The sequence below is a fragment of the Lissotriton helveticus genome, chromosome 6 (assembly GCF_964261635.1).
Source record: "Lissotriton helveticus chromosome 6, aLisHel1.1, whole genome shotgun sequence".
Lineage (NCBI taxonomy): Eukaryota > Metazoa > Chordata > Amphibia > Caudata > Salamandridae > Lissotriton > Lissotriton helveticus.
The window spans coordinates 615,077,234-615,095,383 of record NC_136067.1 but is presented as its reverse complement, the minus strand read 5'-3'; the positions used below and the strand labels follow the sequence as shown (position 1 = coordinate 615,095,383).

Genomic DNA, 18,150 nt, shown 5'->3' with positions numbered 1-18,150 from the left:
AATATTTACAATTTTCTGAATAAAATAGGAGTTGAGCGCATTACAAGTTTCTTGTGTGGGGGCCTGAGTTGGGAGTACTCTATGATCGGAAGAGAAGTCGTTTAGAATTTTGAAAATTTCTTTGGATTTATTGTTGGCTGTGTCCATTCTTTCCGTAATATGTGAGGCCTTTGCTTTAGTGATAGCGTTTTTATATTCATTACGGGCCCTCACAAATTCAGCGCGGTCCTCCTTGGAGTAGCCCCGTCTCCATTTGTGTTCTAAGTGGCGTAGTTTGGATTTTTGTGCTTTAAGTTCCTCAGAAAACCAGCGATGGGAGTTGCCATGTCTGGTGTGAGCAAATTTAGTAAGAGCGGCGAATCGATCGCTGGCAGATAACAGCCAGGTGGTTGTCTCGTCCTGCAAGGAGTCGATGCCCGATTCTGGGTGGATGGTGGGGCGGGTGTTGGCCAGGAAGTCAAGGAACCCCTGGGAGTCATAGGAATTCCATTTACGGTACAGTCCACCAGGGAGGGTGGGAGCCTTGATTTTCCCTTTAATTGAGATAATAACCTCGATCAAGTGGTGGTCTGACCAGAGGCAAGGGGAAATGATTGGACAAGACAGGACAAGGTTGTGAGTCCAGATATGGTCCAGGATATGACCCTTGATGTGAGTAGGGGAAGAAATGTTTTGAGTCAGATTGAGGCTGGACAAGATTTCACAAAGTTCAGTAGCATGAGGCCCAGCTCGATCGTCATCAAACCAGTAGTTGAAATCGCCGAATATGGCTAGTCTGGACTGATGGGTAAGCAGGTCAGCTACCTGTTCACTCGGAGACAAGGGGAACGATGGCATCGGCTGGGGGGGGGGGCGATAATGTAGTGCGATGGCGAGGGCGCCACCTGCAGTTTCCAGGCTGATGACTAGATTATCTACCCCAGGTAGGGTAAGCGAGGCGGAGGTCAGAAATCTAAACATTTTATGTATAATGGCCGCTACTCCTCCTCCGGGGCGACTCCGAGGGCGATTGAAATTGATGATGTAATAGTCCGGGGGGAGGGCCACCAGAATATCCAGATGGGAGTCTGGCATAAGCCAGGTCTCTGTTAGGAGCAAGACATCGGGATTGTCCGTACTGAGAAGAAGGAATAGGTCAAGCTGGTGCTTCACCATAGAACGGGTATTTAAGTAAAACACTCGAAGGGAAGTGTCATTGCTAAGTGCATGTAGAGAGACTGGAGGACGAGAGTGGGTGGTGCCATGGTCAGGCTGGGTAATTAGGCCTGGTAGGTTTCTGGCAATCTCCAGATGGGCAGTACGCTCCCGCACGCTGAGCGGTAGGGTAAAGTTTGAGGTCTGCAGTTCCTTGAGTATTTTTGCAGAATACGCGATATGTGCAGCAGGGGTCGTGGCCCCTGGTCCCGGGCGGGCGCGGACGGGCGAAGACGGGCGCGCCGCCGGTGCGCCCGCTGCGCCCGTCCGCTGCGCCTCCGGGATGGGGGTTCCATTTTGTAGTGGCCCAGGGCGGGAGGGTGGGAGGGGTCTAGCACTGGAATGCTGTCCCTTAATCCGGCTCCTCACCTAAGATGGCGGCCCCCCAAGCAGCGTCAGGAGGTGAGATCGGACACGATCAGCAGCCAAAGGATCCCCAATATCAGCCAACAGGTTCGTTTTCAGGGGCTGTCAGAGCGCTAAGGTTGCGGCGGGGTTTTAGAGTGAGAAGGGTGCAATTAGCAGTTTTCAAAGTGCTTTTTTAAAAATGCGGCGATTTTAGAAATAAAAGCAGTCTAAAACACACAGTGAGTCCCGGCTTCCGCCTCAGGACGAATTAAGCAAATGTACCACACACACACACACAATCGTAAACAAGATGGCCAGAGCCCGGGGTCGTGCTTCACCTCGCCTCTTCCACTTGAGGGGTGGAGTTGGCAAAGTTTGGCACACCCCCCTTATTGAAGTAGTTTTTCCCGCCAGTCTTCCCGCCAGAGTGGGGGGCAGGACTGGTGGGGGCTGGTTGCTGGGTACAGCAAATGGTCTGGAGAAGCTCACAGAGGCGGCATGTCTTTGAAGCTTCCCCCTGCCCATCCTGGGGGAGGAGACCTAGCACCTCGCCCAGGATGTGCTTTGTTGCAGGCCCAGGAGAGCGGGGGCTCTCCTACCCAGGGGTCCAGCAACATGTCTGCTGTGTGGCAGCCTCTGCAGCCACTCAGCCAGACGTGGATAGTAGGTTAGGGTTTCAGAGGGCCCCCCTGGCAACCCACGGCTCTCCCCCCTGGGACCCCGGCGGACCCTGCTCGCCAACTCTGCCGGTCTGGCGACCATGCCAGGCCACCCTTTCCGGCCCGACTCCATCTTGGGCCCATCCCGTCCCGAGCACGTGGCCGCAGCCACCCCTGGCCCCGGCCCCAGCGAAGCCCCGACATCGAGGCACCAAGATCCTCCCGGGTGGTAGAGTGGCCACTTGGCGGATCCCGGAGGAGGGGAGTTTCGATGGCCCTCCAGCCGTCTCCGGATGCCTGGTATCGATCGCCCTCCAGCCTCCTGGGGCGCTGGCTCCACCCCCCTGCTGGGTGTCTGGACACCTTCATCCCGGCCCCTCTGACCCCCAGGCGTGAGGGTCCGGACATCAAAGGACTCCAGTCCTATATCTGGGCCAGCCCTGGATTGGGACTCCAGTTGTATCTTGGAGTCGAAGCCCTGCTGACCTTGTCGCGGCTGATCCCGATCCGAACTCATGCACCTGGAACCATCGAGGCCCTGCTGACGCTGTCGCGGCCTAATCAAGCTGAACCACCTTCGAGGCCCTGCTGACGCTGTCGCGGCCTAACCAAGCTGAACCACCTTCGAGGCCCTGCTGACGCTGTCGCGGCCTGACCAAGCTGAACCACCTTCGAGGCCCTGCTGACGCTGTCGCGGCCTAACCAAGCTGAACCACCTTCGAGGCCCTGCTGACGCTGTCGCGGCCTGACCGAGCTGAACCACCTTCGAGGCCCTGCTGACGCTGTCGCGGCCTGATCAACGCTGAACAATATCGAGGCCCTGCCGACGCTGTCACGGCCTGACCCCTCGAACCTTCTACGCACCAGTTGGTACCAAGACTGTCCCGCTACCCCCTTTTCCCGAAACCAAGACTTTACGGATCCCTCGATCCCTGTGTGATAACCTTACGAGAACGTGCCTTTAATTCTTACATAAAGATTCTTGAGAATATTCCTTCGTGTGGTGTCCGTCTGTGGTAGTGTGATTGCTCAGCTGTTACGATTGTAGGAGAGGAGCCTCGCCAAGGAGGCCTCCCTACGGCGCTCGGCCTATTCCATAAAGAGAGGTGGGTCTCGGGGCGGACAGTCAGACATCTTCCGTCTCCCCTGGGATCGCCTTTCTAACACTGGACCTTGAGCAGCACGGAGCAGACTGCCGGGCCCCTAGAAGCTTTCGGGACCGCTCCTGCAAAGAATTCAGGTTCATGGCACGAGGGTGCGGATCCATGATAGACATCACTTTGAGACAGGAGTCACAAGGCTTGAAGCTGGTCAGTGGACTGGACATCCCTTGCACACCAGGAGTCGAAAGACTTCGAAAAATAGTTAGTCAAAAGGTGACTAAGGGGCACGCTCTCTTCAGATCTGCGCTGGGTGGCGGGGAAAAAAAAGAACGGACATCAGCGTGCAGGGGTGACATCTCAGATACAGCGACGAACGTGGAGTTGACCAAAGCCACCTACTGACGAGCAGGGGTACTGATGAGAAGAAATTCTCTGGATCTAGTCTGACGCCAGGGGGCAACTAAAAGATAAGGAATCTATTACTATTAGTCTCTTTCAGATAAGCCGATCATCCTCAATCTTCTCAGGTACAATCAATATAAAAGATAAAAGCCCTTTTAGACTGGTGGGGCAGAGCAAAGACTATAGGCTGACATGCTGCCTAAAGTTAGTAGTAACAACTTTAGCAAGAAGGCCACACAGGTTCTCAACACCAGTTAGACTGGAAAAAAAGTTATTGTATGGTAGATACACCAACAGCGACAGATGCTCACTCACACAACAAGCTGAAGTGATCCAAATGAGGAAGATTTCCTTCTAAGTCAACAGATGCAGCGAAGAGTTATGCATAGGCTCTAAGGACATGAACATGAGAATTGTTAAGGTGCTACAATGGCATAACAAATGGTTTAGGAGGAAACGTGTTAATCTCCTCACAACAGGTGATTTAAACAAGAACAGTTTGTCCAGCCAATGCAAAAACGACAAAAAGAAACATTTTATAGTTGCTGTGCAAAACTTTGGCTGGCCAAGGACGAAACAAACAAAGGAACATCCAACATCTTGGACTGGAAAAGGAACATCCAACATCTTGGACTGGAAAAGGTCAATCTTGTGGTCACCACACCAACTTGCCCCCCCATCAACAGACTTTGTGAAGTGCGTCTTGCGAGGAGGGTGACATCCACTACTTCTGGCAGATCAAATGCGGTCATGTTCCACCGCTCAAGTTTGACACAGGGAGGTATAGATTGTACAGATTTGAGTGAAGGGCCCTGCCTTGTTGCAGAGACAGGAGGCCCTTTCAAAGTGGAAGCTTGATAGAAGGACAGGTACCCGTGCCAAGAAGTTCCAGGTGCCATACTCTCCTGGCCCAATCTAGAGCCACTAGAATGACTTGAGCTCAGTTGTTCCTAATATATTTCAGAACTTGTGGCAGGAGAGGCAGAAGCAGGTAGGCTTAAGGAGTCCTAAGTTCCATTCCATTTGGACTGCATCCTCTTGCAAGTGTTCTCAGAGAAACTACAACACACAACACTTTTGACAATATGCATTCAACGTTGGTGAAAGAATTGCCAGGGTTCTCCCCACTGTAGAAAGATGCCCTGCTCCTCCTTGGAAGGTAGTTGCCATTCATAGTCCACTAGATGCCATCTGCTGAGCTGGTCTACTCTGGCATTCAATAATACTGCCAGGCGTTTCACGAGCAGGTCAATGCCCTGATGCTCCAACCAACTCCAGAGGTGGAGAGCTTCTTGGTACTGGATCCATGATCTCTCTTCGCTCTACTTTTTGCAATAACACATGGAGGAGATGTTGCCTGGGAGAAACTGCCCCAGGCTACCATTGAAGAACAGCTTAACCGCATGCGTGCGGGCGGAATTCCGCTCGCACGCTGAGAATTTGTAAAGCCCATTATTCATGACGAGCTGGGCTCGTCATGAGCGTGCGAGGAGGCTACCTCATGACGAGCCCAGCTCGTCATGAGCGTCGAAGGGGTTAAACACATTCAACGCCAAGCAAACGGCTGGTAACTACAGCAGGTTGATATGGATTTGGGTTTCCATCAGAGACCAGAGCCCACTGATCTCTACCTCCCCAAACCAGAGGTGACGTGTCTGTCTCCACCCTAACATGTGGCTGTGGAAGGGATTAGAGGGGCCACTGATTTAATTGTGGTGAGTACCCACCATTGCAAACCGGGTTCAGTCTCCTTGATCTGAATGGCTTCAGGTAGGGGTCCTTGGTGCTGGCCTCATTGGAACTTTAAATTCCCTCTCAGAGACAGCATATGCCACCTGGAATAGTTGACAAGGAAGATAAACTGCCAGTTACCCTCAGTACTACTCTCACGGAGACCCAGGACAGAGGCTGAAACATTGGGATGGCAGTTCTAATGTCCTGGACTCCCATAACAGACGGAAGGCCCTGAACTCCTTTGTATCCAGGACAGTCCAAATTAATGGAAGCCTCTGCAAAGGCATCACATGCAACTTAGGCTCATTGATCGTGAACCCCAACTATGAAAGCAGGTTTGCCATTGTATGGAAGTAGTCTATGATTAATTGTGACTAGTGCATCTTCAGCTGCCAGTCGTTGAGGTAGGGGAAAACTGGTATCCCCAATCTCCAAAGATGTGCAGAGACTACTGCCATCACTTTCATGAACACATAAGGGGCACACATGAGGCCAAAGGGGAGCATTGCAAACAGCTCCTGGCCTATGTTATGTTAGTTAATATTTATAAACAGCACGGCTACTCCTCAGAGTGTTCCGGCCCTGAGAAAAACAGACCACATAACGTCTAAGAGAGTATTCCATTGCTATGAGGCTCACAACTGAAAGAGCCACGTTTTCAGACTTTTCCTGAAAGTAAGGAGGTCCGGGCTCTGTCTAATGGAGAAGGGTAGGCTATTCCACAGCTGAGAAGCCACTGCATGAAAAGATCTTGGGATGGGAGTACAGATATACGGAGATTTGCATCTTGCAGATCCAAGAACACCATCCAGTCACGCGGGTCCAGGGCAGACAAGATCTGGGCCAGCATGGGTATTTTGAACCTGGCATTCAACGTTTGAAGGTCTAAGATGGGTGAAATGGGCTTCATCCTTCTTCAGCACAACAAAATAGTGAGAGTAGCAATGCTCTTCTATTTCTCAGACGAGAGAGACAGTGTTGCTCAACGATTTGAAGGACCCACCTGTCAGACAGTCTAGGAGAAAATACTGGAACCTGCACCCCAAAGTTTCGTTGGGCACCACTAAAGGCAAGCTAAAGCGCGCCTTGGTGGATATTGCCTCAAGGGATGGGGACTGTGAGGATGGAGGCCCTTTTAGGATTAGAGACTTCCTGCCAGGTTGGTATGCCCGGCCTTGAAAGGACTGGGGTTATAGAGACCGACGTTACTTATAAACCTGCTTCTTAAAGAAGCCTTGGAATTTCCTCAACTGGTGAGCAAACTGGCTGGCAGGGATCAATATAACCAGGTATCTTGCCATGGCTATATTGTCTTTGAAACATTCCAAGGCAGCACTGACTTTGTAGCCAAACAGGTGTGAGCCATTGAAAGGCATATCCAACCTGAATGGTGGGAGCCAGTGAGGCCACAAGGTCTTCCAGGACTGCCATCAAGATCTCACTGGCCATGTCCCAGAAGGCATGTGTATATCAGTATAGTATCTTCATGTTGTGTTATAATGTTCTTTGTTACCTTGTTCCTAGCTGCTCAGCCAGTGGGAGTGTTCCGTGTGGAATGTTGGTATGAAGGCTATGAGTGGAATGCTTGTGTGACTGGTATGAGTGTGGACAGCTGGTGGATGGGCTGAGCAGCTAGCAGGCTGATCCTGGTGGGGCTCCCGTATTGGATCTACTCTACATTATGATGTACTTCAATAAACCTACTTAATCAACATCTTACCTGCGTGGACTACGTTACTACAATCAGACCTAAAAGCAGACTACATTGATCAAGGTGAATAAGAGGCTGGCCGAGGACAACATTCTTTTTCTAACAGCCTCAATCTTCCTAGACTCCTTAGCAAGAGTCACCAGGGAAATGAACTGAGCTTCACCTTGTTGGCTGCAGCCTGAACAACCAAAGTTTCTGGAGGAGGATGTTTAATGTGTAAATCTGTGTCGCCAATGATCAGTCTGTGACGTCTGGCAACCTGCCTTATCACAGCTAGGCCAGAACAGGACAATGATGAGGTGCTCCTTAAGGTGTCAGTAAGGACCTCACAGAAAGGAAGCAATGGCTAGATTCAGGTGGACCAGGTTGTCAAATTTCTGCAAGGACATTTGTCATACCCACAGAGGAGGGTATTTTTACATCCAAGACCTCAGTTGCTTGCCGGATTTCCATTGCAAATGAGGCACTCTTCTGTTGGGAGGTCTAGATGGCAAGTTCAACCCTGTATCAAGGTAAGTATCAAACCCCCTGAAACTTAAGTCACTGTACAAATGGTCTTTTAACAGGGATGAAAGGCTGCCTTTCTGTGAAGGGCTAGAAAGATTAAAAACTTCTCCCGCCGATCTACTAAGTTTCAAGCGGCAGGAAGTCCCCTAAGAGTGCCACATGTCTAAGGAGTTAAGAATGATTCCCAGGTAACTGAATTCTCTGACGCTAACCAATGATTGGCCTTTGATTATAAATCTATTTAGTTTTTTTTGTAATTAACCAGGTCTGCAAGCCATGATTTGCAATTTGCTTTAGGTCGAGGTTAGGTCAGGGTTACTCAAGAAAGAGATGAAGCGGTCCACTAGTGTGTGTAAAGCTTTGGGAGTACGAGCCAGTAGAAACAAATTGTCTATGTACAGCAAAGCAGGTACCTGGAAGCCACCTATTCTGGGGGTGTCAACGAGACGAGGGGTCAGGTATGGACAGAGACCATTTATATATATGATGAAGAGTAGGGGGACTAAAATGCACTCTTAGCAGAACCCGCTTTAAACGGAACCCAGTCACTATATTACCCCCTTTCCATGCAGACAGTACAACACTACACATACCTATGTTTACAGGCTCAATATAAAACCTTTAAAGTTATATTCATAATAAAAAAATTATTCTGCAGTAGAACCCCAACAGACTTAAAATGTTGAACAATTAGACTTGAAAAATCTTTCAGTGCTTACACTTTTTACACAATGAGAGAAAAAAGGCTTCCATGCATCATTTGTTATTTAAAGAGATATTAAAATATTTCACTTTGACAATTAGGTATTGGCATAAACTTATTTTTGAAAAAAAGTTTCTCATAATAGGAGCATAGGTCATATGACAAAATTGTACTTACGATAGGTTCGCCGTTTCCTGGTAATTTCTCCTCTCCCTCTGATTAAGGCGCTTATAGAAAAATGAACTGAACATATGGATTCTGTCAGCATCTTTTCTTAACTTTTCAAGTACCAAATACCTATTTAAATCAAAATACAAAATGAAATCTAGGTGCTCTGAAAAGCAGAAGTATATTACATCTACAGAGCATGCAAAGAGTATGTGCACACCATTTCTGTGAGATATAATCCGCTCCAATCACAAACGGATCAAGTCTCCACCAAAGGTAAAATAGGACATCAAATGATGTCCACATCAAACTAAACTTAGATAAAGATTTGGGGACACCAGGGGCACAATGGGCGACCACCCTGACACTGGGGAAGAGTCCATCCCAGGATGCCACAGGAATCTCTCTGCAAAGGGGTGCAGCCACTCACTACACCAGCTTGAAGAGGGCATTTTTAAACGGCAGCCTGCAGTGACAGGAGAACTAGGGCCTCGTAACAACCAGTCCGCCATTCACTAATGTGCTGTTTAGAGTGCAAGAAGGAGTGCTCCGAACAGCACATTCGTCATAACAGGGCGCACAGTTCCAGTCTGCGTGAGGTGTACCCAGTCAAAGATGAACCGCAGACCAGGCTAGTGCACCCTGTGCATCATACAATCCTTAGTATACAAAGAAATAATTATAAAATGCAAAATACCCCTCGTGTCAATGTCTGATGTTGACAAACTTGGAAAACAATATCAGTTAGAAAGCAATAATGCAAAAAGAATTACATTAAATCCACATTTTCCCAACTCCTAGGCAGACAGATTCTCCATTTTCCAGCAGGGATAAACCTTCCGAACATGGTCAAATGTTTCCGAAAGGTTGGTTTAAACAATAATTTCAACGTTGTAAGAAAGTGGCTCTATATATACTGGACCAAAGTAAGGTACAGTGTGTATAGAGTCCTCAATCTCCAGAGGTATGGCAGAGGTTAAAGTTAGATATAACCTTCCTCTCCAAAGTGGTAGCTTGGTCGAGCAGTAAGCCACTATCAGAAGGTCGTGCAAAGCATTTGTTGCACATACTCAGTCAGCAAAAGGTTTCACACACTCAAGAACTGAACTCTAGGCCAATTGTTTTATATCAAAAGATATAGTTGTTTTATTTTAGAACCAACGGGTATCAAAATAAACGTTTTTCCATATGAGTGATCTCAGGTAGTTATTTTGCAGAAAGGCAATAACTTTGTAAAGGTACAGCGGTTTCAAGAGGCAACACAATTCTAAACACAATTTAACATTGAGCTTAATGGGTTTTTCTACATAAATGGAGCTGATTACTTTATAGATTACTTTTGTAACTCCAGGACTGGATCCTAGATTCAGTCCTGGGGTCTAAGCCGAAAACAGTTTAGCAAAAACGTTTTGGTTATTGCCATGATTTTTAAAGAATATAAAGGTATTTTAAAAGTTGACACTTTGAAACTTTTCAGTGAAAAACTAGCAATGTTATCCTATGGAAGAAAATTCCAGTCACAGGTAAAGTAGGTTCTCGTTACTTTTGTAATCCAGTACTGGACTCCTAGGTTCAGCACTGGGGTCTCTACCTAAGACAGGCAAGTAATTACGTTTTAGTAGTCGGTACGATTTTTAAGGAATATTTGTAGTTTGCAAAGACAGAAGAAATTTCACAGAAAAGCAGTCAATGGTTTCCTATGGAAGAAATTTAGGTAACTAGTAAACACGGTTATGATTACTTTTAGTGGTTCAGTACTGGGCTAAAAGGTACAGCACTGGCGTCTCTCCTGATCACAGGTGAGTAATTCGAAATTCGTTATTCGGCTGATTTTAGATGAATATTTTAACATTTCAAATCTTCACACTTAAAAGCAATTTCACAGAAAAACAGTCCATGGTTTCCTATGGAAGAAAATGTAGGTTACTGGTGAGTAGTTATAATTACTTTTGCGGTTCAGTACTGGGCTGAAAGGTACAGTGCTGGTTTCTCTCCTGATCACAGGTGAGTAATTCGAAATTCGTTATTCGGCTGATTTTAGATGAATATTTAGTTTCAAAACTTCACACGTAAAAGTTTTTTGCGAGTCAAACCAGTTAATGTTATCCTATGAAAGAAAGGAATATGCTACTTACCAGTATGCATCTGTTCTTGGCATGTAGGGCTGCTGACATTCATATCTGTGCATAGATCGCCGCCTAGTGTTGGGTCCAGATGATTATACTTTGTTGTCTTGGAAGAGTCTTCGAAGTATCACGAGATAGGTGACTCCTCCCCTGGACTACAGTGCGCATGGGCATCTTCTCCATCCTCCGATTGTTTTTCGCCATTGAGGCAGAGATGGAGATAGTAAAGTAAGAGATGGCCATGCCAGAGATAATGCTGCAGCTGCGACAGGCACCGGGGAGGAGGGCGTGCGATATGAATGTCAGCAGCCCTACATGCCAAGAACAGATGCATACTGGTAAGTAGCATATTCCGTTCGAGGCATGTGGGCTGCTGAATTCATATCTGTGCATAGACTGTATAGCAGTATCTCCTCTAGCGGTGGTTACCTGTGCCAGCTGCAGCAGTTCGAAAAAGAGTTTTGAGGACAGCCTGGCCTACAGCAGCTTGCTGTTTTGCTTGCACGTCTACACAGTAGTGTTTTGTGAAAGTGTGTATGGTGGTCCATGTGGCTGCCTTAGAGATGTCTTCAAGAGGAATATTTCCTAGGAAAGCCATGGATGCCCCCATTTTCCTTGTAGAGTGTGCTCTTGGGGGGACGGTTAAAGTGCGTTTTGCCTTTTGATAACATATTTGAATGCATTTAACTATCCTTCTGGCTATTCCTGACTTTGAAATAGGATTTCCTTTGTGTTGTGGTGCAAAAGCAACAAATATTTGTTTTGTCTTTCTAAATGATTTAGTTCTGTCCACATAATAAAGTAGAACTCTTTTTACATCCAGTGTGTGTAGGGCTCTCTCAGCTACTGACTGTGGATTTTGAAAGAATACTGGCAGTTCTATTAATTGATATGGAAATTGGATACAACTTTAGGCATGAATTTAGGGTTGGTTCTAAGAAAAACCCTGTTGGCATGTACCTGCATGAAAGGTTCTTGAATTGTTAGTGCTTGTAATTCGCTCACTCTTCTGAGTGAGGTAATGGCAACTAAGAATGCAACCTTCCACGTTAAGAGTTGTAGTTCGCATGAGTGTAGAGGTTCGAAAGGAGGTCCCATAAGTCTGGTAAGCACTATATTTAGATTCCAGACTGGGGTAGGGGGGTGTCTTGGAGGGATCACCCTTTTCAAACCCTCCATGAAGGCTTTGATTGCTGGTACTCTAAACAGTGAAAGGTGTTCCCTGTTTTGAAGGTATGCTGCTATAGCAGCGAGGTGTAGTCGTATAGAAGAGTATGCTAAGTTACATCTTTGTAAATGCAGCAGCTAACATATAATGTTTTGTATGGAAGCGTCTAATGGGTTGATTTGGTTATTGTTGCAGTAAATAACAAATCTCTTCCATTTAGCTGCATAGCACGCTCGTGTGGTTGGTCGTCTTGCCTCCCTAATGATGTTCATGCAGTCTGGGGGCAAGTTAAGGTATCCATGGGGAGCAAGGCACAGTCTTTGATGAGGAACTACTGAAAGTTCTAGGACCGTTGTTTACCACGGTTGTCTCGTCCATGTGGGAGCAACTAGGATTAGTGTGAGTGTTGCCGCAGTTTGCGTGCCACCAGCGGGATCAGCGGTGCTGGGGGAAAAGTGTACGCAAATCTGCCTGACCAGTTCATCCATATCGCATTGCCCTGTGACAACGGATGTGGGAACCTGGCGGCAAAGTACTGGCATTTGAAGTTTTCTTTTGTGGCAAACAGGTCTATCTCTGGGTGACCCCACTCTTCGAAGAATGGCTGGAGAACTTGGGGGTGAATCTCGCATTCGTGTAGTTGTTGGCTGTGCCTTCTGAGCAGGTCAGCAATCTGATTGTCCTTCCCTGGAAGGTGTTCTGCTAGGAGAATAATGTTTTTTGGAATTGCCCACTTCCATATGCTTTGTGCCAGATGGGACAGCTGTGGAGATTGTGTTCCTCCCTGTTTCTGGATATAGTACATTGCGGTCATGTTGTCCGTCCGGATCAACACCGTTTTGCTGTAGAAGTATTTCTGAAATGCTTTCAGGGCTAGGAATATCGCTAGCAACTCTAGTTGGTTGATATGCAGCTTTTCCTGTTTGTTTGTCCAGAGTCCTTGTAGTGTGTATTGAAGGAGATGGGCTCCCCAGCTTGTCAGTGATGCGTCCGCTGTTAGTACTAGTTGTGGAACCGGCTCTTGGAACAGTCGCCCCTTGGAAAGGTTTTGTGGGTTCCACCACTGCAGAGAGTTGTGAGCGCGACTGTCTACCAACACTAGGTCTTTTAGTTGTCCTCGAGCCTGGTTCCATTGCCGTGCTAGGCATTCTTGTAATGGGCGCATTTGGAGTCTGGCATGGGGGACAATGAATATGGAGGAGGCCATCATGCCTATTAGCTGCATAAAGATTCGAGCTGGCAGAGTATTGTGGCAGGAATTTGCGAATGAGTATCTGCATGCTGGCTATCCTTGCTGAGTTTGGATATGCCTTTGCCACCGAGGTATTTATAGTGGCTCCCAGGTATTTCTGTGTGTGGGATGGTTGCAGATGCGATTTTGGGTAGTTGATTGAAAACCCTAGGCTGTGTAGCAACTGAAGTGTTTGAGATGTATGTTTTGCACATTGTTGGTACGATTTTGCTTGTATTAGCCAATCGTCCAGATAAGGGTACACATGGATGTGTTGCCTTCTGAGATGTGCTGCTACTGTCGCTAAGCATTTTGTAAACACTCTTGGAGCCGTGGTAACCCCGAAGGGCAAAACCTTGAACTGGTAGTGTTGACCTTCTATTGTGAACCCGAGATATTTTCTGTGGGCTGGATGGATGGGTATGTGAAAGTACGCATCTTTGAGGTCTAGTGTTGCTAGGAAATCTCCTTGTTGTAGCAACGGGAGCACTTGCTGTAGTGTGATCATATGGAAGTGCTCCGATAGTATATATTGATTTAGGGGTCTGAGGTCCAATATTGGTCTGAGGAAACCGTCCTTCTTGGGAATAAGGAAGTGTAGGGAGTATACTCCTGTCCCTTGCTGGTGGAAAGGGACTTGCTCTATGGCCCCCTTTTCCAGCACGCATTTCACCTCTTGTTGGAGCAGGGTGATGTGTTCCTTGGAAATAGGACGATGTCTGGGTGGTATGTTTGGTGGTGTAGAAGTCAGTTCTAGGCAAAAACCAAACTGGATAATTTCTCTCACCCACCGGTCTGTGGTAATTGAGTGCCAGACAGGTAGGAACTTTTGGAGTCTGCCTCCGACTGGTGTTAGGTGGTCTGGAGGTAGCGTGATGAAGTCACTGTTTTGTGGCATTGGAGGCTCTGGTGTTATTGCCTCCACGTCCTCTTCCCTTATTATTGTTGCCCCTATAACCTCCTCTGTTTGTGTTCTTGTTGAAGGAACCTTGTGTGTTAATTTTGTATGAGGCAGATGTTTGCGAGGTATTTCCTCGTGTAGTTTCTCTGTATGAGGAGCGTCGAAAGGAGCCTCTATGTTGCTGAAATTGTAATGCCCCCATTGATTTTGCGGTTTCTATGTCTTTTTTCATTTTATCCAAAATGGTGTCGACAGGCAGGCCCAAATAGAAAGGCCTGATTGACTGGTTGGTTAAGAATGGTGGACTGCACCAAAAACGGAAATACGCAGCCATTCATGTCTGCGTAGTAAGACCCTAGTGTTAATTGATCTAGTTGCGGTGGCTGCTGCGTCAAGCGCGCATTTGATGGAGGCGTTTGTTGAATTTTCCCTCTTGTATGAGGTCATCAGCTTGTGCTTTAAAAGGCTCAGGTAGGTGTTGCATTAGGCTTTCGAGCTGATCATAATGCGCCCTGTCGTAACGAGCCAGTAGGGCCTGTGTATTAGCAATCCTCCATGAGTTGGAGGCTTGTGCTGCTACCCTTTTGCCTGATGCCTATAGTATTTTTTATTCTTTATCAGGGGGAGGTGCTTCCCCTGTTTCGGAGTTTGTGTCTAGTGGTAACTGGCCTCAGATGCAAGTAGGGTCTGTAGGAGCTGCCCTATACTTTTTACTATTCTGGGATTGATTACCCGTGCCCTGGCTGTATCCTTAAATATGTCAGGTGCATGTTTTAGAACTCCTTTTAACATGGGAAGTGTTCTAACACTTTTTTCTGAAGAAGGAAAGGTGTCAAATAAGAAGTCTTCTTCGACAGGGTCATTATGCATGTCTACATTGTGGTATTGTGCTGCCCTGTCTAGGAGTTGATTGAAGACTATGGTGTCATCAGTAGGTGACGGCTTAGTTGGATAAGAGGGTACGTCAGGGATGGGATGGGTGTTGTAAGGGTCTGTTGGCTCCTCCCATGGTTCCTCTTGTGGTTGAGGATCTTGTGGGAAATCATATTGAGGCTGTGGCTCGTCCCCCATGTTACCCTCATTGTCCCCGTGGTGAGAAGGAGAGTAAGGAGAGTAAGGAGCAAAAGGTGTGGTAGGCATGATAGACTGAAAAGGGATAAAGGGTCTAGAGGGAGGAGTCCCAAAGTCCTTTTTCTTTAATGGAATAGGGGAATGAGAGCCAGTGTCCAATGGCCTCTTCTTCCTGTGCAGGATGGTAACTTTACCAGTTTCTGGATTCATATATATTTTGCCTGGTCGTCTGATGGATCTGGGTGGAAGAGTTCTTCCTCTACAGTCCTAGGTTGAGTGTTAGACTTTTTTGGGTCGGTAACACTTTGTTTGTCAACGACTGTGTTTTCTTCGGCTCTGGCCCTTTTTTCGAGTCAACGAGTGATTTGGGGTCGACCGGAACTTTCGGATCGACACGCTTTTTGTGCTCTGCAGGTTTTTTGGGTTGAGTGTCTTTTTCAGAGTCGATGTTCTTTTTCGGATCGACTGGTGTCTTCGGAGCACTTGCCTTTGGGTTGGCAGGTTTTTCCGGCTGTGCTACGGGCTTTGGTACGGCTCCCTTTTTGTCGGCGACCTTTAACGGGTCGACAGTTTTTGGAGCAGTAGGCTTGTTCGGGTCGGCGACCTTCTTTGGTTCGGCGCCCTTTGGCTGCGTACCCTTTTTCGGTTCGACTACCTTTTTGGGGTCAACAGTTTTTGGCTGAGCGGCCTTCTTGTGGTCGACAGTCTTCTTTGGCTCGACGCTTTTGGGCTGTATGGCCTTTTTCGGTTCGACGCCCTTCAGGTTGACTACCTTTTTTGGCTCTGGAACCTTCTTCGGGGTGATGGTACTGGGCCCGGGGGTCTCTGGAGGTTTCGGTTTCGTAGCCGAGCCGGATGGCGGGGCTGACGAAACTTTTTTAGGATCTTGGCTAAGGCCTTTTGGCGATGCCTCGACCGGAGCCTTTGGTAACGGGCTAATTGGTGTCGGGGCCGAGTACTCACGATTTGCCCCGGTGGGATCTCGTCATCGGAGTCCGAGTAGTCCTCGACGGTGACGATCTCTAGGTCCGAGTCTGGAGCTTCCGGTAGTTCCTGGTCATCATCGAAGATGTTGTCCGGTTCCGGTGCCTGTCGCTGCATTTCTTGCCTGGCGGCCCGTGGGATCCGTATGGTTTTCTTCGACCGAAACTGGGCGCAGGATGGGCAGGTTTCTGGTCTGTGGTAAGGCACTTGTTGCATACTGAGTGTTTGTCAGAATGTGGGAACTTGGAGTGGCATTGTGGGCACCTTTTAAACGGGCTTCTTTCCATCGACGGTAGGCTCACGTGGCGTCGAAAAGGCCCAAGTCCCCGACCGAGTCGAGATGGAAAGGTGGATCGAGTAGAGAGGTACCGAACGAGAACAATACCGTCGAAGGCCTTTAGAAAAGTTTTGTTTTAGATTCCGAAGTTGGAGTATAGGAGTTAGCATCCGAACCCAATGGCGGAAAAAAACAATCTGAGGATGGAGAAGATGCCCATGCGCACTGTATTCCAGGGGAGGAGTCACCTATCTCGCGATACTTCGAAGACTCTTCCAAGAAAACTAAGTGCAATCATCCGGACCCAACACTAGGCGGCGATCTATGCAGTGATATGAATCCAGCAGCCCACATGCCTCGAACAGTGAGTTATCGTTTTTCAGGTGAGTACTCGACTGGTGAAGTTACGGTCTGGGCATAGACTCTGGGATCCCCCAGGGTCAGGTAGGTACAGTTAATACACCCTCAGCGACACAGGGGCAGCCGGGTGCAGAGGTAGTTAGGCCCAATGTTATCCAATGAGAGGCAGGGGGCCTTCGGTTGGTGGCTGCTGGCTAGCAGGCCACGCAGCTGTGGGAGCTGGGCTCCTGGTCACTTGCTCAGGTCAAATGGGGAAGTAGTATAGGACCAAGGTTGCACTGCCAGAGGCACTCGGGCGGCTGGGTGCAGGGTGGTTTTGAGCCGTCAGGTGCTCAATGTTATTCAATGGAGATCTTGGAAAGGGAACAAAGGCTGCAGGCTAGGGGACGGAGGATCTTCTGGAGCGACCAACACTTCGAGGGGTAAGTTGGGATCTTGAAGGATAGGTAGGCACCCATGAGTTGGGCACAGGGGGCCTTGGAGCGCTGGGTGCAGCGGTGTCTTTTGAGGTCGGGAAATCTTACCCACTGCTGGTCGCGGTCGGAGTGGTTCTTGGTTCTGAGGCTGCAGGCGGAGTCGGGGTCGTAGGAGGGTCCTTGGGCACTGGATTCCACGTCAATCGCCGGGGGGGGGATGCGGGACATTCTCAGGGTCTTGACTCACTCCAGCACAGGCCAGGCTTGCCGGGTGCAGTGTGTACAGGGTTCGTGGTTCCGGGCTGATGCCAGGACATATTACTTGCTTTGAGCAGTACCACTGCTCGTGGGAGACCCAGGTAGTCAGAGTCACAAGGCAGTCAGATCCTCCGGGGTTTTTGAGGTTACTGACCACTGGAGACACCGGGTTTAGCAGGAGCAGGTTTGAGGGTCGACAAGCCGGTAGGGCTGGGGCCAAATCAGTTGGTGTCTTCTCTTTTTATCAGCTGCACGGCAGGTCTTCTTGTTCCTTGTTCTTTCTTGTTTCGGAATCTGGATCTAAGGAAGCAAGGGTCAGGGTGCCCCTAAATACTAAATGTAGGGGTGTTATAGGTAGGGCAAGGGCAGGAACCAATGTGTCCCTGTCCTGAGGTGGGTACACCCCCTAGCCTGCTCCTCTCCTGTGGGAGGGGGGCAGGAGCCTCGCTGTGATTGGGCAGGGCTCCGTATGTTCAAGATGGCCGGAGCCCGGGGTCGTGCTTCATCTCGCCTCTCCCACCTGAGGGGTGGAGTTGGCACAGGCTGGCACACCCCCCTTCCTGACGTAGGGTTTACCGCCAGTCTTCCCGCCAGAGTGAGGGTCAGAACTGGTGGGGGCCAGCTGCAGAGTTCAGCAAGTGGTTTGGAGAAGCTCACAAAGGCGAAATGCCTTTGAAACTTCCCCTGTCCATCCTGGGGGAGGAGGCTTGGCACCTCGTCCCAGGATGTGCATTGTTGCATACCCAGGAGAGCAGGGGCTCTCCACCCAGGGGTCAAGCAACAGGTCTGCTGTGAGGCAGCCTATCAGACAAGACGTGGATTGTAGGTT

General features: G+C 48.5%; 1 protein-coding gene across 1 annotated transcript in view; it reads right to left on the bottom strand.

The window, feature by feature from the left end:
- SENP6 (SUMO specific peptidase 6) overlaps nt 1-18,150 on the bottom strand; it is a 744,657-nt gene that overhangs the window by 313,195 nt on the left and 413,312 nt on the right. The window contains exon 16 of the mRNA XM_078648082.1: nt 8,539-8,658. Within this exon, the coding sequence (XP_078504208.1) occupies nt 8,539-8,658 (120 nt within the window). The remainder of the gene's footprint in view (nt 1-8,538; nt 8,659-18,150) is intronic.